Genomic DNA, 26,172 nt, shown 5'->3' on the forward strand with positions numbered 1-26,172 from the left:
AAAAAATTTTATTTTGATTTTGGTTGGCAACAAATCTCTAAGCATATAAAAATAATGTTAAATTCTAGAGATCAAAATCAAAATAAGATAAAACTAAAAATGATATTAAGTGTAACAGAAAACCATATCTTTTCCGGAATTATTCATTTAAGAGATAGAGTTAAAGTGACTGGGAATATCATGACGTGTCTTTTTCATTCCTCCATAGTGTTTCTAATCTAATAACCTATGTGTATATATGCCTATTCCACATGCTGATATCAATTTAGCATGCTTTGCATGCGTAATTGTATTAAGTTCTATTATTTATAAATTATAAGTCATGAGATTTTATATTTTTTTTTTATGCCATATGAGGCACGTGACGTGTTGTTTTGGTACTTCATCATGTTTAAACTAGAAAATATTTCAAACCTTATGAACTAAATCTTAAAATTCAATAAATTTCAATCTCTATCCATATTAAATGCATGTATATTTTTAGAAAAAAAATTGCTTAGAAAAAATCACAGTTCAGATAATAAATTAAAAATAAAATTATATGTTTCATAATAGGATAAAGGTGTAAAAATACCTATAAACCTTTATAAAGTGTATCTATCACCATAATCTTTTCTAAGATCCAAAAGTACTCATAAATTTACAAAATTAGAACAAAAATGACATCGTCATTAAATATGACTAAGGGTCGTTACTTTTTACGATGAAACCCATGCTGGTGTTATAAAAATACCAAAATATCTCTAATTCAGAAAAAATAAAAGACGGGGCAAATGTGCAAAAATACTCATAAGCTTTTAGCCAAAATATGTCAAATACAGTGTGTTTTTTTTACAAGCGTAAAAATACTAATAACCGTACAAATAAATTAATTCTTTAAGTTTCAACAAGAAAAGACACTCTGTTAAATTTTATCACATTATTACAGTACTAATAGTTTCATGGTTGATATATCCATTTAGTCCTTCAAGTTTATCAATTTTCAAACTAAATGTTAAAACTATTGATCTTATTAACAAAAAGAATACTCACTCAATGAATTCAAATGGCAACTTTACAATGCTACCAATGAACGGATAAATAAATTACTCATTTCAGTTTTATGAAAAAAATATTAATACAATTATTCTTTTGGACCTCTGAATTTATATCAGGCTGCTCTTAAAATCATAAAGTGTATTAATATTTGTATAAATTTTTTTTAGTCCATTAATATTTTTATATATTGAAAAATAGGTGGTTGATGTTAAAAATCAAACTAAGTTTTATTTTAAATATTGTTCAATGTAAAATTTTAAATTAAATAGTTGATGAGACTAGCAGTGTCAACATTAAGGGAATTGAAAATACAATTTATATATTTAAGAGGCTAAATTAAAAGTTGATGTAAATTTAGAAAGGGTTAATTAATCCTCAAGTCCTTATAGTTTCAACCAATTTTGAATGAGGTCCTTATAGTTTTTTTTCTTTTTATCAAGTCCTTATACTTTCATTTGTTTTTAATTAAGTCCTTGTATTTATTTTTCTTTTTATTAAATCCTTATAATTTCACTAAATTTTTAATCAGGTTCATCTAGTTTTAATTTTTATTTATTAATTAAATATAAAATTAATTAAATTAATTAATACTGAAACATAAAATATTAATAATTAAATTAAATTAATAACTATATAATAAAAGATAAGGAATATAATTAATTAATTCAGGAAAAAAATTTAGAACAATTATTTTTTTTGAAAAAAATTATTATAATAATTTATTATTTTTAAAATATTATTCTTTATAACTAATATTAAATAATAAATACTATTTTATGTTTATAGAATAGTACTATTAGAATTTATAAAATAAAGAATACAAAATTTAGGGACTTAATTAAAAATAAGGTGAATTTATAAGGACTTGATAAAAAGAAAAATAAATACAAGAACTTAATTAAAAACAGATAAAAGTATAAGGACCTGATAAAAAGAAAAAAAATTATATGGACCTTATTTAAAATTAGTTGAAACTATAAGGACTTTCAGATTAATTATCCCATTTAGAAAACCAAACATGTACACTAACCATAAAATAATTAATATTACAATAATATAATAAGATTTAACAGATTTTTTTTTGCCAAAACAAAAAGAATAAATTTATCTGCAAAATCATGAGTGCCTTTGTACCTATTAAAAAATATATGGTACTCGGTGCACTTGAACTAAAAATTTATAGATATTTTTGCACATTTGACATCTTTTTTTTTATTTTTAAGTTTAAGGGCATTTTGATAGTTTCATAATATTAAGGTGAGCTCCGCTATAATATTAGTAGCGTTATTTTTGCTCTAATTTTATAAGCTTATGAGTATTTTTACACATCTGAAAAGATTAACTTAATTATGGTTGAGGGAGTATCTATAAGAGTAATTTAGAGAAAATTAATAAGTATGAGAAATGGGTCTTATATTTAGAACCGAAACTAATTTAAAATTAGGTTCTACAACAACAACTACAAAAATTTTATTCTACTATGTGAGACTAATTATATAAATTGCATTAAGTTATTGTGGTAAATATTTTAAACTGACAAATTGGATTATAGTTATTAGAAAAAATTTCAAAGTTCTTTTAATTTTTACATAAATTACGACAAAATGGACACAAATTTTTGAAAATATAATTTTCCTGAATCATTGAATCTCATTATACCTCTCATGGAATCTAAAATCTAATAACAAGTTTTCTGATTTTTTATGATGACTAGATATATTTCCTTGTATCATCTAAAATCTGATCTGAATAATATTGTTTATAATTATCACTCCATTTATGGTTAAAAATATATGATATTATTCATATTATTAAATTAATATTCTAATGATAGCAAAAAAGAGGAAGTGTCATATTTGATCGTTTTTGGAATCAGCGTCTTTCAACTGTCAACATTACAGCCATTTTTCGTATCTTGAGAAAAGGGATCTACTTTTTCTATCCATTTATATTGATATTCAAATATGATATATAAAAGAGATAATTAATCTGAAAGTCCTTATAGTTTCAACTAATTTTAAATAAGGTCTTTATAATTTTTTTTCTTTTTATCAGGTCCTTATACTTTTATCTGTTTTTAATTAAGTCCTTGTATTTATTTTTCTTTTTATCAACTCCTTATAAATTCACTTTATTTTTAATTAAGTCTCTAAATTTTTTATTCTTTATTTTATAAATTCTAATAGTACTATTCTATAAACATAAAATAGTATTTATTATTTAATATTAGTTATAAAGAATAATATTTTAAAAATAATAAATTATTATAATAATTTTTTTCAAAAAAAAATAATTGTTCTAAATTTTTTTCCTGAATTAATTAATTATATTCCTTATCTTTTATTATATAGTTATTAATTTAATTTAATTATTAATATTTTATGTTTCAGTATTAATTAATTTAATTAATTTTATATTTAATTAATAAATAAAAATTAAAACTAGATGAACCTGATTAAAAATTTAGTGAAATTATAAGGACTTAATAAAAAGAAAAATAAATACGAAGACTTAATTAAAAACAAATGAAAGTATAAAGACTTGATAAAAAGAAAAAAAACTATAAGGACCTCATTCAAAATTGGTTGAAACTATAAGGACTTGAGGATTAATTAACCCTATATAAAATTGATAACAAATATTTGCCTTCTTTTTTTATTTGCCAACAAAACAAATAATTCCTTTACTTTTAATATAAAAGCTATTTTACTAATTTAAATAGATTAAAATTTTTTATTAAATTAATTATTTATAATAATTAAGTGTTATTTTTTTTAAAATACTCTTATTAATCACATATCAAGTAACGTTATTATTTAATTGAACTTTTAACATGTATAACTGCCGTAAAGTATAGAATCTACTTAAAAAAAAATATAAAATACAGAATAAATGAATTAGAATTTTATATTTAAAATTAAATTAAAAATTAAACTAATTTTTATATTAAAGAATGGAGCAGTTGGTATTTACTATATGAGATTAGTGATAATGCAATTGATTTTTCACATTTAACGCGATGTATCTAGATCCAGTGAAGATTCTAATTTAGTTAAAAATTTTAAAAATTATTAACAGTAACGCCAGCCAGAGACACACCGCTAAAGATAATGACGCCAAATTCGGAACACAGGAAAAATAAAAATGAAAGAGAAATTGGCTTCGTCAGGCATTATTGGCCGTTCGATCAGGCGTCCACTCTCTCCGAGGCCTTCTATATATAGGCACGCGGCCGGGAGCAGCTGAAGTCATATGCATCGAGCTTTAACGCAGTGTGAGAGGGAAAACGGAAATTCTGATAGAGAGGGAGAGAGAGCGGAGAGAGAGGAGGCGGAGCAGAGACGATGGTGGGGCGCGACATAGACGATCTTCCAAAGAACGCGGCGAACTACACAGCCTTGACGCCGTTGTGGTTTCTAGAAAGAGCAGCTCAGGTGCATCCCACCAGAAGATCGGTTATCCATGGATCCCTCCACTATACCTGGCTTCAGACTTACCAGCGTTGCCGCCGATTGGCCTCTGCTCTTTCTCTCCGTTCCATCGGTGTCGGCTCTACGGTATTTCTCTGTCACCTTCAACCTTCGTTTTTCTTCGTTCTATGATAAGATCCCATCACCCCGATTTTACAGCAGCAAACGATGGAAACGCAGGAGTTTATCTGAATTAACTTGATTTTTAAGAGTAAATGAATCTTTTAGTTCCTGGGTACTTCTCTTTCATTATAAATATAAATATTGGAGGCGGAAGTATGATAATAAGGCTCTATGGCTGTAGGCCTAGCCCCCCAGTGTCTGGGTTATTTTTGTGGTGGGAGATTCGAATTTGGATCTCCCAGGGTCCATTTTTTCGCTCTGTCGTATTCTCTCTCTCTTTTTACAAAAAAGAACTTTTTTAATAAGTTATTAAAAAAATAAAATAAAATATTTAATTTATTTAGAAATTAATAAGGTCAATTGCTTTTACTTTATTAAATATATGCTATACTAATTATATTATATAATTATATAAAGAATTTCTGTCGACGTTAATTTTTTTGTATATTAGTTCTCATTTTTGGGTGCATAGAAATGTTATTGAATTGTAAGAGAGTGGGTTTAAATTCTTAAAATCGATTAGCCGTTCTTGCAGAATTATGGCGCTTTTGAATTGCTGGAAATTGACTTTTTTCCGGCTTATGGAACGATAACATTATTTTTATGATGAAGAGTTGAGAGCTGTTGCTGACGATGTTTATTATAATCTTTAATGCACATAATTTGATTTTTTGTAAATTTAAGATTTGTATTTGTTGGTGAGAAAATTCAAGAAGCTTTTGAATATGCCATACAAAGTTCTATCTTTACGGAAAACATACACAAAAGATTCCACCTCTAGTTTAGGCCGAACGAATCATTCATAAAGTATATTTAAATCACCCCGATGTTTTTTTAGCTGTTGCGACTTATGCCTTTCCTACTAGAGATGAACAAATATGACTGCAGATTTTGTTTTATTCTGGAATGGATTCGACTAGAGACCATCCAAATTCAATGATGGCCGTATAGCGATTCCTTTCCGGACGAAAATGAGTTATGGGTGTTTTCATCATCTGACTGAAATGGAATGGCTTCGTTGTAGCTCTACAATTCATTGTTAATTTCAGAGTTCCTCATAATTCACGATTAGAACCTAATCTAGCCTCTTCTTTGGATAAGACTGCCAAATCTTTATCGAGCTAGATTAAATTAAGCAAGACTTGGTTTTCGCTGACTCAGGTTTGTTACGTAAGCTTGTGAAATTTCCTGGCATCGTGTCATCTCATTAATTAAAGTAAAATAGATAAGCTTACGACTTTTCAATTTTATTTTATTTTATGACAAAATATGCAATTCGATGGTCAGAGGTAGGCGAAAGTATATAGAAGCAGAGATTAGAATTCTTCCGTTGTATGATGAATATAAATAAAATCACGACCATTTACTAATTGGTCGCCTTTATGAATGTCGGTGTGTGATTAAAATCGCTCCCATAAAGGAATTGATGTGCCAAAAAATTTGCAGTGGTTCTACTTGGAGACCTGTTCCCGACGATTTAATGAAAAGATCTTGCTCAAATCCTTTGGGGCTTCTTTCTAGTCTTTTCCCCGTGTTAAACTTTCAATACGATGGCCTTGTTACTCTGTCATGTTGTACTAGAGTGTGTTCACTATTGAAGTAATTTTCTTCTCCTGCCAACAGGTAGCAGTTATTGCACCTAACATTCCTGCCCTTTATGAAGCTCATTTTGGAATTCCTATGGCAGGAGCTGTGCTGAATACTGTTAACATTCGACTAAATGCATCAACCATAGCTTTTCTTCTTGGTCATTCAACTGCCGCAGTTGTAATGGTGGATCAAGAGTTCTTTTCCTTGGCAGAGGAAGCTTTGAAAATCTGGTCCGAGAAAAGCGAAAATTTTAAGCCTCCAATCTTAATAGTCATTGGTGATGAAAATTGTGATCCTAAGGCATTACGGTATGCTTTGGCGAAAGGTGCCATTGACTATGAGAAATTTCTAGAAAGTGGTGACCCTGAATTTGCTTGGAAACCACCAGAAGATGAGTGGCAGAGCATTGCTCTGGGTTATACATCTGGAACTACTGCTAGTCCTAAGGGTGTGGTATTACATCACCGAGGGGCGTATGTCATGTCTCTAAGTGGAGCTCTCATTTGGGGGATGAACGAAGGAGCTGTCTATCTATGGACACTACCTATGTTTCATTGCAATGGTTGGTGCTACACTTGGACACTTGCCGCTCTTTGTGGGACTAACATATGCCTTCGCCAGGTATATCAATGGATTTGTTCTTGTTCTGCATTCTGTTGAGAGTCTCAACAAGTTGTCTTGTCATCCTTGTGAACATGCCTGACATGCCGTGTTTGTCTTTTCTATTTCTAGCTTTAATTTTGGCACTATTGTCAATATTGGCCTTGATATTTTGCTTGGAGTTACAGAACACTACTTCTGTATTGGTCGTTTTGGTTTGTTCAGTAGGTGACAAGTGATAGCATGCTTATTTTAAAACAAGGTAGATAGAATCTTTTGTTATATTTCAAATGACCTGTTCTTTGTTTGCTGTGAGAAGCTGAAGTCTTTATGCATGATTCACTTGTTAGTTAATGCATACTATAATATCCTTGTTGAGATCCATTCTCTTTACCTAATACCTACTTTGATAACTCAATTATTTTCCTTCAACTGAATGCTTTTTATACAGGTTACTGCAAGGGCAGTATATGAAGCCATTGCCAAGTACAAAGTGACACATTTTTGTGCAGCACCAGTGGTACTGAACTCAATAGTTAACGCCCGGCCTGAGGAAGCCATTCTTCCTCTTCCCCATGTTGTGCATGTGAATACAGCAGGGGCTGCTCCTCCTCCTTCTGTTCTTTCTGCCATGACACAACGAGGATTTCGCGTCACTCACACTTATGGTCTCTCAGAAACCTATGGCCCCTCCACAGTATGTGTCTGGAAGCCTGAGTGGGAATCTCTTCCCCCTGAAACCCAAGCCCGGCTCCATGCAAGGCAAGGCGTTCGCTACCTTGCTTTAGAAGGTCTTGATGTCATAAACCCGAAAACCATGCAACCTGTTCCTGCTAATGGAACTACCATCGGAGAGATTATGATGCGTGGTAATGCTGTGATGAAAGGCTACTTAAAGAACCCAAAAGCAAACGAAGAAGCCTTTGCAAACGGATGGTTCCACTCTGGAGATCTTGCTGTGAAACACCCTGATGGATATATGGAAATCAAAGACAGATCAAAGGACATAATCATCTCTGGGGCTGAAAATATCAGTAGTGTTGAGATCGAGAATACTCTGTACGCTCACCCTGCAGTACTGGAGGCTTCAGTGGTTGCAAGGCCAGATGAGAAATGGGGTGAGTCTCCTTGCGCCTTTGTGACATTAAAGCCAGGTGTGGATGGTTCTAATGAGCAACGTCTTGCTGACGATATAATGAAGTTCTGTAGAGAAAAGATGCCTGCTTATTGGATACCCAAGTCGGTGTTTTTTGGACCATTGCCAAAGACAGCCACTGGGAAGATACAGAAGCATATATTGAGGGCCAGGGCAAAGGAGATGGGTCCCGTCAAGTTGAGCAAGTTGTAATTTTATTTGCTAATAATTGTAGTGCCTAGTCTAAATGCTTGCTTTATATAAAGTTGCTTTCGTTATTGCACTGTTTTGAGTAAAGCTTGCGCTGTACTCCCGTGTTTATATTTAACAAGAGGTTAATCCTTCATCGGAAATTCAGGTTAAGTCAGGCTTCCTTGTCGTAATCATTTCATGGCAATTGGTGATTGTTTGTCTGGTCACGGGTCCATTCATTTGTCGGGGTGCGTGTGTGTTTTCATATTTAAAATTTTTATTTTTTAAGTAAAATTTCAAATCTAGCCAACGAAGATGGATTCAAGTGGCTAATGGCTGTCCTTTGGTGGGCTAACGAGTTAGACGCATGCTTGGTCTCCTAAACATTGGGCTTGGCCCCATGAACCTAGTTCAATAAAGATTGATGGATACTCAAAACCTTTTTCTGCTGCAAAACATAAAAAATTTTATCAGCAAATGAAGATGTTTGAATTATTTGAGTTTAAAATATTTTAATTTGTGAAAATTAATAAAAAAGATATGTTTTTTAGGATGTAGTCATGATATGAATTTTATAATCATATATACAAGGAAAAATCCCTTAAAATAATCCAAATTATTATTTAGGTCATTAAATTTGTCAAATCCTTAATAAGCTCATAAGACCCAAAGAGGATTCTAAAATTTTATAAAATGACTTTGATGCCCATTTAATTAGAAATCAAAGGAAAATTAATACAATTTTGAAAATCAATACGTTACATTTCGTAGTTAATATGTTTTAATTCTAAATTAATAATTTTTTATCTCCAAAACACACTTGCAATAAATTTTTGAATAAAAACTGTCATGATACAATTTTAAATGTTAATAACATGTTTTAATTCTAAATTAATAACTTGAAAATAATAAAAAATTCTTATTCTTCTGGGTTTCTACGGGTATTAGAGTTATTTCATAAAATTTTAAAATCCCTTTTTGAGTCATGTGACCTGATTATAAATTTGATAAATTCAATAATCTAAATAAAAATTTAGGTTATTTAAGTGTCTCTTTTTTTAAAAAAATTCTATAGATAATTTGATGTATTTAAATATAATACATGTAATGGAGTGTGAAGGGAATCAAGGCGCTTCAGCCCAGACACACAATTTTTCCTCATCGTAGGTTTGGTGTTGGGTTTGTTACAGAAGAGTTTGTTCGCAGAAAGTACATTCGTTGAATTGAAATTGGATTAAAAATTTTCAATCCTAAATATAAATTCCACTTTATAATATCAATTACACTGCAAAAAAATTATTATATTTAAGATTAGATTGTAATACAAAATAAATATTATATTTAGGACTGATGGTGGTAATTATTGTAGCGGGTTTTATATTTAGATCAAACAAATTTCCTTAAGATACTTATTTTTAATCAGTTCCAGGTATATGAATTTTTATGTGTTATTTATTTTATAATGAAATCTTATTATCAAATTTATTATTGTTTTAGAGCTTACTTAGTTTAATTTAATTGGATAAAAGCATATTGAATATACAGAACAAAGTATTTCAATATTCTCTTCTTTTTTTTTTGGAAGGGTTAGTTTAATAAACTGAAAGTTTGTTTTAATCAGAATTGCTTTTAAATGTATAACTATTAAAAAGGATATGGGCGTAATTATATGAAACTTTTATCATGTAAAATTTGAATTTTTTAAAAATATATAAAAACATAAAATTTGATGTATTGAATACTATATAATAAAAAAATATATAAATCATGTTCCTTGTTAAAAATTAATTATTTGTGGAAAAAAATTGCGTTATTAACTTTTCAATTGAAGAAACAGGCTTTTGGGACAAGCTTGTAAAACCCAAGCAAACTTTTAGTTAGTGTTGGTTGTGGAAATGGACTTTTGACGTTTAAAAATTGAAACCAATGGCCCTCTTAATTTTCAGCCGCATTTCTTTTTTCAGACAAAACTTGGTTAAGAGGCTCCAAACAAACAGTCTGCGTGATAACAACAGTCCAACGCTCAGTTTCCATTTTGCAAGCGGTCAAATGATTACCTACAGAAAAGAAAAGCCTTTTTTTTTTTTTAAGAAAATAAAAGAAAATTTAAATTGGCATCAAACATTAATAAACCTCAAGCTTAATACAGTAAAGTGAAAAGTCAATTTCTTGTATGGCTAGGAGAGGCAACAAATTAAAATAAAGCAAGTTGTTGCTTACATCCAAAAAACACCATTAAAATTACATAATTGGGTAAAAAAGAAGAAGAATCATTGAATTTGAGTTTTGCACTGTTAATCTTGCTTTGGGTTGGTGATTAGAGTAATGACGAGGTGTAACATCTAGAAGGTCAGGCGCTTTGATGCTGAAAGTGAAAGTGGCGTACCAGAAAGTGAAACAACCTACGTAACCTCTCTTCCAATGAAGGCTCACGCTTCCACCCTAACCATACACTTCCTGATTCTTAATATAAAAGTTAAATAATATTATATAAATTTTTTAAAAATAATCTAATTAGTTATTTATTAAAAATATATGTTGATTTTTTAAAAATTTATACTTTTAATCATTTGCATTAGAACTATTTGTTGATGGAAATTTTCTTAACATATGGAATCAGTATAAATAATTTGGAGAAAAAATTATAAATTTATGAGATAGAATAGATCGAAATCTTATATTTAATATCACAATCAACATCCTAACTAGCTGTTAGATTTGCGGGGAAGTATTTCTTCATATGTGTGATTTGACCCAACTCTTTCAAACAGATTCGTTAATTGCTTGCAATTTTGGTTTTCAATTTTTCATTCTTCCAACTACTTTGTAGTTAATACCATCCATGGATCCAACTCCGGCACAGCTCAATAGCTGTTTCATCCTTCAATTTTTAATACCTTTCTCAGTGGTTAAATAAAATAAAAAGGTAAGTTAATACTTTAATAAAATGAATAATAACCAATTTAGAATTTCAATAATCGAGATGATTTCTTAATTATCTTGTTGCCCCAAAAAATTTCTTATCTTAATTGGATAAAATTACATTCACTTGAAATGGTAGTTGAAATAGAATGTGATAAAAGTCCATATGAAGTTTTGAACTTGTTCAAGTATCATTTTCTTTCAACACTATTATGTGGCCTACTTTGTAATGAAATAATCATTTCGAGTGTGGTTTAAATCAAAAGATGTTAGCTTTGGGCAAATCAATTAAGGAAAATTTAGTTTTTAAATAATCAAAGAACGACTTTTTATGTAATTAATGATTTTAGTATAAGAGACTCCTATTGAGTTTATCTCGTCCACATATTTCTGGTAGAAGAAAAATATCTTTTCATAACTCGTGGAATAATCTTCTTTTGCAAAATTTACAGAATTAAAAAAAATTAAGACACACAGTCGCACAGACACATATGAGACTTTTTCTTCCAATTATAAAAAATAAATCAAGAACTTGGAGAATTCTATTTCTCACACCCGAAGGTCGGGCAGTTTTTGCAGATAAGCCGGTGAAGTGTGAACCAAAAAAAGTAGGATACCTTTGTAGCTTCATAAATAATAAACCATCCTTCCGCTAAATTAAATTAAATTAATTAAGAAAAAGGAAAAGAAGCAAAGTTAGAGTATTTGTTGGAGGCTGGGCAAAACGACCTGTGAACGTCACTGTCGTTTAAGTATAAGAATGTTATGTTGTGGCTGATGGGCAAAGCCCATAATCACAAGAGCATGCCCCAGTTTGTTGCATCTAAAGAGCAGCTTGGTATCTTTCTTTCTTTAGTTCTCATCCATTCAACACTCTATCTCTAAATAGTGAATTTATTTTTTTCATACATTATGGTGAGTTAGGTATGTTTTAAAAATACATAATATATTGAGAATTTTTGTTACACATAAAGCGTGTCTTCTCATCATATATCATATTTCAGTCTGTTAGTTTTACTAAAATAACCCACTTCAATTATATACTTACATTAGAAACCATATATATTTGATTGCATATGTTAAAAGAGTCTATGGGTATGTTTGGGATCACGATGAAGGCCTCCAAACTGATTTCTCTACTGGTAAAAACTGAAAAAAGTAACTTTTTACCTAAAAGAGATGTTTGGATTCGACGTGAAAATAAATGGACTTGTACCGGAAACTGATTTTTTTTCAAAAACTCCTGCCTTCAGCTTCTCCGCTGCTGTTGCTCAAAAATAGCTTCTCTACTACACATTTTGTGGGGCCCATGAGTGAGGGAGGAGAGAGAATGCATGATGTGAGTTCTTTTTTTTTAATCCGGCCAATTGGTTTTTAATTTTAAAAAAATTATTTTTTGAATAATAAAATCATTTTAAAAAATAAATTTATTATTTTTTAAAAGATAACTATTTTTATTTTTATAATTTTAATTTTAATTTTTCTCTGACAATTATCACATTATAAACATATAATATAAATATATACTATTTAATAAATTTTATGTCCTTTTCAGTCATTTTATATCTAAACTTACTTTTTTATTAATTATCCAAACAAGTTTTAACTTCTTAAACTGATTTTTTTTACAAAAACCAATCCAAACATAAATCACATTATACTACCTAACTTTTACCTAATCTCACTTTTGTAAAAGTCAAATTGAAAAAAAGTAACTTCTTCCACCGCTAATCCAAACATACCTTATATCATTAAAATAACCGATTACAAACTTTTCAACTAGTTTTTATATTTAATGTGAGAGAAAATTGTAAATTAAAAAATATTGTTATTTTATTCCTTCTTATTACACATCTTAAAAGTGTTTATATCACAGGATAGTTTCAGTGTAAACAACATAAGAGAGTAGTTCAGAGAAACCAAAGAAGATATTTTAGAAAAACCAATATATTTTTAATAAATAACTAATTTAACTAGTTCTTTTAATCTATCTAAACTAATTAAGTAGATATTACATTAAGCATATGACGTAATAAATTCTTATATTAGAATGATTGAGATTGAAGGTGACGTGTAGGGATAGGCATGCATGAGCCAGTTGCCGGCAAAAAAAGTTGGAGTTGATCGATTACACTTGAGGTAACCAAAATAGATAGTAAGCTTACGATCCAAAGTTATGGTATTACAGATAGGATTTGTGGTGTGGGTCCATTTCTTCTATCCTCCTCTTTCCCCCTCCATCTTCGTTTTCCCGCTTACCCTCTCCACATCATCAATCTCTATCCTCTCTCTCTCTCTCTCTCTCTAAATACGCACAGAGAGAAGAGAGATCCGAGTCAGAGAAGTGGTGCTTGAAGGCTATGTCACACTCAAAGTAGATAGCTTCCAGGTTGGCATTCCCACAAGATATCATATTCCTTCGTGTAAATTCAATCCCTCTGATATTCTCTTTATTTAATTAATCATCAACGCACACCAACGTACGTACGTTATCACAGTTTGCGCCATCTTAATTAAACTGACATGCATAGTTAAAATTAACACAGCTCTCACCGTTTCATGACTTTGAACTTCTATTTGAGAGCTCCAATTCTGAAGTTTTATTTGGTGAGTTATCCTTTTTGTAGAAGCTGGATTTCTTAAGTTAGTTTATTGATTGCGATTTAGGTGAACCCGCTGCCTCTATGTATCAATCTTCACTCTGTTCAATAGATATTTCAGACACCGGCCTCCAATGGCTTATTTTCACCCCATAATTAAAAGAAAAAGCCAAAAAAAGGAAATATTTCTTATATATAATTTGGGGGCATCATCTGGCAAATCAGTTATAAACTATCGTGTATATATGAAGATGGCAATTCAATTCGGGCAAGCAAAAAAGGAGATCCCAAACTTTCAACAACTAGTTAATAATTAATGAAACCGTATTAATTAGGAATCAAATCGATGAGCTTATGTACTTATTGTCCCCTTACAGTGCCCGTTCCGTCGGTTAAATATAGTGTAAGAACTTATGTCCGATGTTGAGTCAATATACAATCTGTTACATTGTCTCTGTGAATTCTGTTAAATGACACAAGGCCCCACAGACACATCAACCAAACAGGGCGACCTACTAGTTTGATCCTCCAACGAAGTACAACACCGACATCCTTAACTAAATTTTCATATCTACATCTATATCTTCATATAGAAACATTTTTTTAACTAAATTTATTTCACTCAAAGGTTAATGGTCGGTTAATTAATTAATTTGGGCTATTCGTTATATGATGTGATGAGAGTTTGGAATATTTGATTCATTGTACCGTTTAAGGATAAACTTGGCTTCAAATCATACGTCAATATGTTAATTTTTAAAGAATCAATATGATTTGAGGCTGATCTTATTGATTTTAAGGTACGTCACATGTATAAAAAGGGTTCTATGATATTAATCAGTGCTTGTGCTGACGATGCTTCAAGTTGAAGTTTGTCCCATGAAATTGGTTGGTGCTCCTTTCGTTATGCCCAAATTTGTCCTCATTTACCCAATTATTCCTTCATCATTGGTGCTTAACTAAAAATTGAAGGTTAACCTTTTAGAAGCCACAAAAAAGGTGCCTATTCATCCGGTTGGAGGAAATGCCAGGTAAATTAAAGGACGTATAATAATCAGCTGTGTTTAAAAAATGATGAAAACAAAAGGGCAAAAAAAACAAAACTTCGTCTATTGACGTTGTACTTACTGATCCAATAACTAATTAGAAGGTCCCATCCCAAAATATTCCATTAATTTTCAACTCATTCCTTCCAATTATTGTGATTAATCACTAGAAAGGGGGAATATAATACCTATTTCTTGCTAATTTTATATAAGTAACAGAATTTTCGTTAGAACTAATATAATAAGTCCAAATTTTTATAATCATCACTCATAAATTAATATATGATCTTGTACTAAAGAAGGCTTTAATTTGCACCCTATAATACTGGGGATTTTGCGAAAGGGAAACCACCGCAGGCTTTTAGTCATTCTCCCTAAAAACGTTGAAACACACGCTTTATCTCCCCATCATACTCTGTTTTGCATATAGTTAAATTTATATATATATTGATATCTGAATTTTTTTATTTATTAATTTTTTTGTCAAAAGTATAACTCAATTAAATTATGAAAAATACATGTTTGTGCCTAGAAATATCTAAAAAAATCTCATGCTTTTCTTTGAGAGAAAACACTGTATACCAGTCTGAATTATATATGGTTTATTAATTTTACATAACGTAAAATCCCGTAGAATTTAGCGTGAGAAAAAATATTTTAAAAAAGTTGAATAGTAAAGTTTAAAACAGAGAGGAGGAGAAGGTGAATTTCCCGCAAACTTTTAGATTTATTTCATTTTTTTAAACTCTATATATGTTAGAGCTTCACAATAAATCCTTATAAAAAATCACAATAAATTAAATTTAGACGATTTTTACATGTGGAACAAATATTAGACCAGACCAGATTACGTGGTATTATGTACTCTGGTCTTGACAATGTTTATGAGAAACACAAGAAAAATCAAACCATTGCGTATACTCGTCTAACAATTTCGTGATTTTAATCATACCCTGTCTCTCTCGTTGCTGTCACTAAAATAAATAAATAAATATATATATTGGAATTGCGTAGCACTAATTTATTCTGAAATATTTCTTATAGCACATGAAAAGATATAGAAAATGGATATTATGCTTTTGCCACCCTTATCCAGTCATGTATTTGTGTTTATCTTATTTCGTCTCCTTTCTCAATCAAAGCTTGTGGACCCTTTTAAAGCAAGGTTGGCTTAGATTCTTTTGAATAAATAATCATGTACATGTATTTGTCCATACAATACAACAAAAATATAATTTTTTTATCTTCATTCTTTTTTTGAGCTACGCAAACAAAAATAACCTTGACAGAAGAAACAAAGCAAAGAAAAAGAAAGAAAAATTATGGCTAATATTTATATATATATATAATCAAAACTTGTATAGACTATTGGGTCAGTCAAATAATTTTTGTGTGTATTAGTCAATTCAAGTTACGTCATGTACGAAATTAATTGCTTGGATCAATATTGGTAAACACCAATAAAAAGTAAATTTTTTCTTGGGCGTCGAAAGTCTCTGTATTTGGTGAGGGGGAACTCTCAGAAATCGTCAAATATTTGGACTTAATTGGCTCTTTCACTTCATTTTTATTCTCCTCCTAATTAATAATACAACTTCATGAGTTTTACCCTAATTATAATAAAGAGAGAATACGGACGAATGAAGAAATATTATTTACAGGACCAATAGCAACCTGTGATAATTATAATATAAACGAAACGCTTCACGTCAACACAAAATTAATTAAAGAGCATCTTGGGTTGAATAGTATATAATTTTCAATAAGCCGCACATGACTCGGCCAGCTGTTCTATATGGAAAATATCATTCCAAACCTTTGTATTTGGTCCTTCTGTTTTGTTTCTTTTTAACAGATATATGATTCACAATAATATTAGGTATTATAGGTAGCTCTCGCCAGTTTTCAGATCAGCTATGGCACTAAATTATTAAAAATTTAGATCACGGGTAATAAAGTAACCCTAGCTAGTTATAAATTTCAATATACAGCACCCCCGTAATTCAACGTTTAATTAACTGATGATGATGAAAACAGGAAAGTAAAACAGAAGAAGATATGAAACTTTTGGAGTCTAACACCAAACAAGGTCGAGGAATCTAATTAAGAACATTAATGGTAGCTTTAGTTGTAACATAATAAATACAGAGAATACTATTTTATCGAGTGATTCGTGTTTAGTAGTTTTGTTTCAGACGTTAACTTTGGGACGACTCTAGCTAATTTAAAAGGTTCTTTAAATATCTTAAGTAACCGCAAGAAAACAACCAGTAGCATGGGTAGGAGTGGCTCGAACCATATCTAACCCACTAAGCCTAACTGCGTCTGACACTGATAAACTCACTCCAAAAGTAAATAACACAACAATAATTAATTATAACATCTATATCTGAGTTTGGGATTTTAGTTTCTGAGTCGTTGTAGAACTCCATCGACGTGGAAATCCAATCATGAATTGAACTCCCCTCTTTCTCTCTAAAATATTCTATCTCTACCCAAACCCAACCAAACTCTTCTGCAAGACGCAACTTTCATATCTGCCTGTACATATCTATATATATAGCCATAGCCACCACCATATACTTCAATGCTCTCTATCTCACTCTCCTTCCTTTTGATTCCTTTGGGTCTCATTTTATGAGTATGGCCAATAACAATAAGAGCCGTTTCTTCTTCTTCTTCCTGGTTCTGGTTCTGTGGTGTGTGTCGTCGTTTGGGTTGGGGAGGGTTCCGTTTGCATGCGACCCGAAGAATGGGTTGACGAGGAGCTTGAAGTTTTGCAGGACGAATGTGCCGATTCATGTGAGGGTTCAGGACCTGATCGGAAGGCTGACATTGCCGGAGAAGATAAGGCTGGTGGTGAATAATGCGATTGCGGTGCCGAGACTGGGTATTCAAGGGTATGAGTGGTGGTCGGAGGCGCTTCACGGCGTCTCTAATGTGGGTCCCGGAACCAAGTTCGGTGGGGCCTTCCCTGGCGCCACTAGCTTCCCTCAGGTCATCACCACCGCTGCTTCCTTCAACCAATCTCTCTGGCGCGAAATCGGACGGGTAACATTTCTCTCATTGGCTGCTCCATCTTCTCTTCTTCTTCTTCTTCTTTTTTCGCCCGTGAACTCCAAATTTCGTCCTTTTATTTTTTCCAACCATATATAGATAACTTATTAATTATCTGTTCATAAATATACATCATAATCCAATTGAATACATACACCAGCTAACAACAGCTTTAATTTTCTTTCATTATATATATTTCATTCAACTTTAAATCTGATCTCAATGATTAAAATTTTCATGATTAAATTATTAATTTAAGAATTTTATTTTTTTAATATTTTGTTAAATATTTGACTATTCTTACTTCATTTTCCTTTTTTTTTTTGGTTTCTTTTTATCGGACACAACAATAAAAATCAGTGAAATTAATTATAGCTAGAGGTCAAACATATAGTATCATGCACATAGTGCTAATTATTAGGGTTGTACTCCTCCGGTCCTTAATATAAGACCCATTTAACTAATTTGATTAGATTAAGGAAGTTAGGTAAATTAGTTAATTATAAGAAAAGTGACACATTTTTCCTAAAACACCATAATCATCTTTCTTAATACCCCCTCTCATTCTTTTACTTGATTATGGTTGAGGAAGTATCCATAAAGGTAATTTAGAGAAAATTGATAAACATGAGAAAGGGGTCTTATATTTAGAACCAAAACTAATACAAGAATTGGGTCCTATATTAAAGACCGGAGGAGTATTAAATTTAAACATGAAGCCTAACTACCAAGCTAGGGATATAAATTTTATTTGTAGTGTAATTTTTAAACCTTTGATGACTGAATATGAGGGCTAAAAGTAACTCTGATGAAGAATATGGGTGAAAATGAAATAAAAAGAGAGGATGGTTAATTTAATACTTGGTTCCATCCCATCCCCATGTGATGAGACGTTGAAAGGCCATCAAACAAACATAAAAATAACGAAGAAAACGACACAACAAAGTATGGGATGGTTGGTCTTCGCTCGTGTGTTTACAGTACACTCACTCGTTCTTGTCTTCAATTTCTTTCCTGGGTTTTGGTCACTCGTGACATCAATTCAATTATTATATGATTGATCAAAGTCTAAGATTGATAGTTTCTCTTGGATTATCTGCTTATCCTAATTTAGATTCTTATTCTAAATGATTATTACTTATATTTTCAATAACAGGAATATTAAATGAAGAGTAAAACTAAGAAAAATAATTCTTACATAATATTTGTATTTTTTCATCTCCGTGTTTTTTTCCCTAATGAGAACAACTAACTAGTGGGGGCGACAGAAGTGTATTATTCTTATTTCTTAATTTTATTACAGAGTGGGCGATACAGACAAGGTTCCCCGGTGTTTTATTAATCATCATTTATTAGCAAAGTATTAAAATAAATCACGTCATGTGCGACCAACCAAGGTGTTGAAGTTTGAGCTGAAGATTCTGACGTGAATAATTTAAACATCTCCAGATAGTTAATTATCATTTAAATCATATCTCTGACCAGGCACTTCAACTATAACACTGTAGACATTTTTATACACCCTCGATTTATTAAAGAAAAAAAACCATTTTTATATTTATTCAAAAGTGAAGTCTATCAAAAAGTGAGGAATCGTTGATTTGATATAACCTTTTTTTATTTCCACATTTTAGTATTAATTACCTCTGGGAAAGTCCTCAGGTTGCCGACTTAGATATATGGCTAGCCCAACTTGCAACAGCGTTTGAATTAGGTGGTTATATTTCAAGAAGTTTACGTCAGGCCATCAATAACATCAGGAATCCTCTTCTTTTTTTTTTTTTTTCGTGCATGCATATAATTAGTGTTATTGAAAATATATAGACATCTTTCTCCAATAAAGTGAAGTGTGCATATGTTATGTGTCTGCGTCTCTCTTAAAGGCCACCGTTTGGTTGCTTTTGCTTCAAATGAGCCACAACCACTAATAACCTAATCAGCTTCAAATGAGGTGTGCGTAATTATGATGGGCCAATCACAGTCCTTCTTTCTTCTTCAAAAGAATAAATAAATATCGGAGAAACGTCAATATAGATTCTGTTGGGAAGAGATATTATTGAGACAACGCTTTCACATTAGCAACCACACAAGCTAGATTTTTTTCCAATATTTTCTTTGCAAAATATTTTGGGAGTTTGGGCAAACGACAATGGAAGAAAAGGTTGAGTTGACGAAGACAATATGTGATGATGGGTGCAGGTAGTGTCAGATGAGGCGAGGGCAATGTACAATGGAGGGATGGCCGGTTTGACATACTGGAGCCCTAATGTGAACATATTCCGAGACCCACGGTGGGGCCGCGGCCAAGAGACTCCCGGCGAGGACCCCATCGTGGCCTCCAAGTACGCCGCCAACTATGTCCGGGGACTCCAAGGCGACGGCGCCGGCAACCGCCTGAAGGTTGCCGCCTGCTGCAAGCACTACACCGCCTATGATCTCGATAACTGGAAAGGCATTGACCGCTTCCACTTCAACGCCAAGGTATGTTTATGTATCTAACTATTGATGCACGCCCCGCGTCTCAAGCCAAGACAAGATTTTTTTTAATTTTATTTTCTAAAATTATTCTTTCTGATAAAATTAATACAAATATATGTAAAAGAAAAGAAAAGCGTGTTTGTATCATTTAATATTTTTTCCCCTTATGACACCGGACAAATGCGCAAGTTGTTGAAAGGGGAGTTGGGCCACGAAAACTTTTTGAGTAATTGACAGTGTCGTTTTGTGGATATTTGATGGCTAAGTAGGGATGCCGTCTGCTTGAAAACGTTGATAAAGTTTATTAGCTTTGATTTTTGGGGATATGGTGAAGCACAAGTTGGGGGGGGGGGCAAGGGACGTTGAACCATGGTCCCGATGTTTATATTAATTATGGTAACGTAGAGAGTGGGGTTGTGTGTGATGTGATGCAGGTGAGCAAGCAAGACCTGGCGGATACATACGACGTGCCGTTTAGAGCATGTGTCGTGGACGGCGGAGTGGCCAGTGTGATGTGCTCCTACAATCAGGTGAACGGGAAGCCCACTTGCGCCGATCCTGACCTCCTACGCAACACCATCCGCGGCCAGTGGAAGCTCAATGGGTCAGCCCAATCCCTACTCCCTCTTTTTATTATTCCAAATTTTAGTAATATATTAATTTTTAAAAAAATGTAAGAATAAGTTTAGAAATGACATTAGTTATGGGATATGGTTGACTTGGATTTGCTTTGGTGATCAGGTACATAGTGTCCGATTGTGATTCAGTTGGGGTTATGTATAACACTCAACACTACACGCAAACGCCCGAGGAGGCCGCTGCTGACGCCATCAAAGCGGGCTTGGACTTGGATTGTGGGCCTTTCCTGGCACTTCATGCAGCAGATGCCATCAAATTGGGCCGCATCTCAGAGAACGATCTCAACCTCGCCTTGGCTAATCTTCTTACGGTGCAAATGAGATTGGGCATGTTCGACGGCGAGCCCTCTGCCCAACCATATGGACACTTAGGCCCAAGAGATGTGTGCACCCCGGCCCATCAACAACTCGCCCTTGAAGCCGCCAGACAGGGCATTGTTCTCCTCCAAAATAAAGGAAACACTCTCCCACTATCCCGCGCACGTCACCGCACCGTAGCGGTCATTGGACCCAACTCTGATGTCACTACTACTATGATAGGAAACTACGCAGGTAAGTAAAGCTCATTTAATCCATTATTATTATTCTTTGAAGTTTTGAATCTAAAATATATGTGGTTAATTTTATATATAGGTGTGGCATGTGGTTACACGTCGCCTTTGCGAGGGATTGCGAGATATGTTAAGACTGTTCATCACACGGGATGTAGGGATGTTATGTGTAAAGGAAACCAGGTCTTTGGGGCGGCGGAGATAGCTGCAAGGCATGCGGATGCGACGGTCTTGGTGGTGGGCCTCGACCAATCCATAGAAGCTGAGTTTAGGGATAGAGTTGGGCTTCTACTCCCGGGCAGCCAGCAAGAGCTTGTATCGAAAGTGGCCCGGGCCTCCAAAGGCCCGGTTGTTCTGGTTATTATGTCTGGTGGGCCTGTTGATGTCACTTTTGCCAAAAATGATCCCAAGATCGGTGCTATTTTGTGGGTGGGTTACCCTGGTCAGGCCGGAGGAACCGCCATAGCTGATGTGCTGTTTGGCACAACAAACCCAGGTAGAGTATCAATAAAACAAAAAAAACAAAAAACAAGAACTATACCCAGCTATTATTTTTGTTTTGAAATTGATTATAATCAAGAAGCATTTATTTATATTTTTACTATGATTAATGTAGGAGGAAAGCTTCCGATGACATGGTACCCACAGGAGTATGTGGCCAAAGTGCCAATGACAGTAATGGACATGAGACCAAACCCAGCAAGAGGGTACCCGGGAAGGACCTACAGATTCTACAAGGGTCCGGTGGTGTTCCCTTTCGGCCATGGGCTGAGCTACACCAGATTCAGGCACACCCTAGCCCTTGCTCCCAAACAAGTCTCTGTTCCTTTAGCCAGCCTCCAGGCTCTCACAAACTCCAGCAGCGTTTCAAGCAATGCATTAAAGGTCAGCCACGCGAATTGTGATTCCCTGGAATTAGGACTCCACGTCGATGTGAAGAACGAAGGTAAAATGGACGGCACCCACACAGTTCTCGTATACTCAAAGCCACCTTCTGGAAAATGGTCCGACACGAAGCAGTTGGTAGGGTTCCATAAGGTTCATGTGCCTGCTGGGTCCAAGCAACGAGTTAAGGTTGGTGTTCATGTGTGCGACCACCTCAGTGTCGTGGACGAGTTTGGGGTTCGAAGAATCCCAATGGGCGACCACGAGCTTCACATCGGTGATCTCAAACATTCCATTTCCGTCCAAACTTCCCAAGAAATCAAACCTTAAAACAAAAAATGATTATATTTGTCAACCCAAACTGTTGATAGATGTAGCTAAGTTCTTGCCTGTCATTCCTAATTTGAGAAGCCAAAAAATAAATGTCATTCTCAAGTGTAGCATAGAGTATTATTATAGGTGGCAATTTGTAAGATGGTCTGACTACGATGTCCAGGAAAAAAAGAAAATTTGGGGACAAGTGCTGTTATGTAGGTGAAGTGTGCAAGTCAAAGTATTTTTACTGCAAATGTAAAATAGGGGTTGGAAAGAGTCTAAATAAGTTTGGAAGCCAATAATGATGCAACAAATTGCATTATTGGCAAGTTGATGTATTGAGGTATTGATTGATTATTTTGAAATCAAGTTGAAGCTATGGTCCATTTCAATTGCACTTGTGTATGCCAAAGACCTGACAAATTAACAAGGCTAGGTCTTTTTCTGGCCTATCTTGTGCCCTTATTCTTGGACATTTAAACTTCCCTGGCTAATTTGAAAACCCCAGCCATTCATGTGAAGTATGATCAAGGTGAAATAAGTATTTTGACCCTTTAAATTTTAGGAAAAATTACACTCAGCTCCTACAGAAGATAATTAATTTAGAAAAAGTTTCTGAAAATCCCGAAATGATTCCTAAATCCCCAGGGACCTGTGTGTAATAAATTGTAATTATGAAATTACCTATTTGAACCCAATACAATTCATTTAAAACTTCAACAGTGGCTAATGACAATCCGAGGAGAAGTGGTTAACAATCTCGGCAATGCCATTGGTATCCTACAAAGTGAGTTGTTAGGAACGCTACCGAGGTTGTTAACCACTTCTCTTTGGGTTGTCAACAGTCACTGTTAAGAGTGTAAATGAATTGCTGCAATAAAATTAATAGGGCTAAATAGGTAATTTCACAATTGTAATTTATCACACACAGGTCCCTGGGGACTTAGGAATCATTTCGGGATTTTCAGGGACTTTTTTTGAATTAATTGTCTTTTGTGAGATCTGTGTGTGATTTTTCCTAAATTTTATGCTTTCAATTGTCCCCCCGCACTTGTCTCGCACACACCAAGATATAATCAGCGTGTTAATAATCTCTCATCTTATCTCTGTACTGTAAGATATTGAAAGTGTTTGATATATTCGGAATGAATATATATGGTTATAGTTTGCTTCAAGTGTGTTGTTAGTTGGCCACTTTGAATATTATTTTCCCCCTTCTCTCTGTGTTTCTATCTCAATTATTTGATGGCTACGTTAGATAAGAGGGGCAGGAATGAAGATAGGGTTATGGCGGCAACATGCCCAGTTGGCAGCAGTTGATAGGGTTACGATAGATGGCCAACCAAAACTAACTATCTTTCAGAGTTTGAAATCTTTTCATTCGAAATGATGAATAATTTATCTGACAAATTTGACGTGTTTGATGTCGGCCTAAATATCTCCAGATATTATAAATTAAAGCCTTTTTATATGCATCTTTTTCTGGTCAGGAGCATTTTTTTTCCATTGTAATTCCAGAGTTGGGAGATTTATATAGAACTGATTAATTATTACTTAAATAATTAAGAAGGTGAAATTCTCTTATGGAAAACAATTTTGGTATGTTCTTTGTTTTTTTCCCCCTCCGCAAGGGCCAAGTTCTGTTTTTAGTGTCGGTCATCTTCTTGGCCTGTATCCAGCTTCAAAAAATAGGTAAATGGAGGCGGACCATGTGTTCTTCACTGCGTTTTGTCTTTTCAACCTCGTAATTATGACATAAATAAAATATAACAACAAATCTGTGGATGATAGTAAGCTTCATGCTGATTCTGATATCTATTGATCACGATACAATCAACAAATTATATTCGTCCAATCTTTAATAGAAGATATAATTATTAAATTAATTTTAGTCTTAAATATAAGAATTATTTCTTATAATTATCTTTATTGATACTTCTTCAATTATAATCAAATAGGAGATGGAGGGATGATATTACCAAAGATGATTCTGATATTTTAAGAAAAACATATCATTTTTTTTATAATTGACTAACATATCATATTTTTTATAATTAACTATTTACTCAACTTTCTTAATACAATTAAATTACTTAAATAATTTTTATATTAAAAGTCTAAAGAATCGTCTTTTTCGATTAAAAAAATACACCGAATCTCATATTGATCCCTTGACTTTTATAAAGTGTCTTTTCGATTTTTGTTTCTAATGACCATTAATAGAAAAAAATACTGATATTGAAATTTTGATATTGGCAAAACGTTCTCACATGTTGACATGTTAACTTTATTTTTCAAAATAATAATAATTGTTATTTTAAAATGAAGGGATTAAATTAAAACTTTAGTATAAAATTAAAGTACCAGATGTATAATTTTGTACTTTTTTTTTTGAGTTCTTGAAGAATCAGGTTTTCAGTTCTAAAAATAAATTGAAATAAAATCAATATTTTAAATGTAAAATGTATAAGGAGTTGTAATATTAGGAAATAGAATAACTTATTTTACAACTCATATAAATTTAGGAGATTCGTCCAGTTGGTTTTAATTTATGTAGTTGATAAAAGTCAAATTTGTATTGTTATTGATTTCTTAAATTGTTTTAAACACGAAGGTATGTTCAAGGTATATGCTTAATTGGTAGTATAAGAAGATATCAATAACATAGAATAAAGTCAAGATTTAAAACAAAAGTACATTTGTACATCGGACACTTTTACAGCACATAATCAATTTCCATCAAAACCATACATCGAACCAAACATCAAATTAAAAATATCTTAAAATCAGGAAATCTCCTGTGCAGAAAAAAGTTAAGGGATATTTTGGTAAAATGTCTCTATTTAGAAATTTAATTGGTTAAAATGACCTAGATTTAAGTGTCTACAAAACATATCTTCTGTTGTGTACAATATATTTTTTATTATATATACAAGATTTTTGTATTGGTCATTGTTACACATCATTAATGATATAATATACATAACAGAAAAAAATTATACTAATAAATTATAATTATAAGAGTTTAAATTTAGGTTTTTTAATTAAATAAAATTTTAAACAGAAACTTTTAATCCAACTCGTCAGAAGCCAAAGTATAAATATCAAATTAAATAATTAAAAACACAGAGGGAATCAATGATGGGGGCAGATCAAGTACGAATAACATGACCCAGTAGCCAGTAATCATTCGGGACATGTAAATATGTGAAGTTCATGGGGGCAAAATCATAATGCCACACGCAAAACACATGCTCCGCCTGCCATTATTGCATGCTGTAAATAATTGAAATAAAACGCACACAAGTACATCCGCCAACCGAATATTTACTCAAAAGTAAATACCTTGTGACTTCTGAACGAGCGAATGCGCGGGGGATGCCAGAAGGGAGGCCAAAATAATTCGAGCAATAGTATTTTTATTAAATTATTTTTTTAAATCACAACATTTAATTTTTTAATAGTCTTAGATTGTAAACCCCAAATATTGTATTTAGTACAGTTAGAAGTGTGTGGATGTCTTAAAAAGAAA

The 26,172-nt window shown here is 32.6% G+C and overlaps 2 protein-coding genes across 2 annotated transcripts; both read left to right on the forward strand.

The window, feature by feature from the left end:
• The first annotated feature begins 4,319 nt into the window (after window positions 1-4,319).
• On the forward strand, window positions 4,320-8,239 carry LOC114744794 (acetate/butyrate--CoA ligase AAE7, peroxisomal). The gene is made up of 3 exons (XM_028932948.1): window positions 4,320-4,595; window positions 6,255-6,842; window positions 7,273-8,239. Exons 1-3 carry the CDS (start codon window positions 4,383-4,385, stop codon window positions 8,167-8,169), a joined length of 1,698 nt encoding a protein of 565 aa, XP_028788781.1. The 5' UTR covers window positions 4,320-4,382; the 3' UTR covers window positions 8,170-8,239.
• A 9,059-nt stretch (window positions 8,240-17,298) lies between these two features.
• On the forward strand, window positions 17,299-23,037 carry LOC114744793 (beta-D-xylosidase 1). Its single transcript, XM_028932947.1, has 6 exons — window positions 17,299-17,767; window positions 19,973-20,254; window positions 20,686-20,855; window positions 20,993-21,441; window positions 21,523-21,936; window positions 22,057-23,037. The coding sequence occupies exons 1-6, from the start codon at window positions 17,354-17,356 to the stop codon at window positions 22,653-22,655; spliced, it is 2,328 nt and encodes a 775-aa protein (XP_028788780.1). The 5' UTR covers window positions 17,299-17,353; the 3' UTR covers window positions 22,656-23,037.
• Window positions 23,038-26,172: the final 3,135 nt, after the last annotated feature.

The sequence above is a fragment of the Neltuma alba genome, unplaced genomic scaffold (genome assembly GCF_004799145.2).
Source record: "Neltuma alba isolate B1F8T4 unplaced genomic scaffold, ASM479914v2 tig00004449_pilon, whole genome shotgun sequence".
NCBI lineage: Eukaryota > Viridiplantae > Streptophyta > Magnoliopsida > Fabales > Fabaceae > Neltuma > Neltuma alba.

What these genes read in the sequence shown, in the direction of transcription:
- LOC114744794 (XM_028932948.1), top strand. Translation starts at nt 4,383, where the DNA reads ATGGTGGGGCGCGACATAGACGATCTTCCAAAGAACGCGGCGAACTAC. An exon ending in CCATCGGTGTCGGCTCTACG is followed by an intron (nt 4,596 to 6,254) that starts GTATTTCTCTGT and finishes TCCTGCCAACAG; the next exon opens with GTAGCAGTTATTGCACCTAA. An exon ending in CTAACATATGCCTTCGCCAG is followed by an intron (nt 6,843 to 7,272) that starts GTATATCAATGG and finishes CTTTTTATACAG; the next exon opens with GTTACTGCAAGGGCAGTATA.
- LOC114744793 (XM_028932947.1), top strand. Translation starts at nt 17,354, where the DNA reads ATGAGTATGGCCAATAACAATAAGAGCCGTTTCTTCTTCTTCTTCCTG. An exon ending in GGCCAGTGGAAGCTCAATGG is followed by an intron (nt 20,856 to 20,992) that starts GTCAGCCCAATC and finishes TTTGGTGATCAG; the next exon opens with GTACATAGTGTCCGATTGTG. An exon ending in TATGATAGGAAACTACGCAG is followed by an intron (nt 21,442 to 21,522) that starts GTAAGTAAAGCT and finishes TTTTATATATAG; the next exon opens with GTGTGGCATGTGGTTACACG.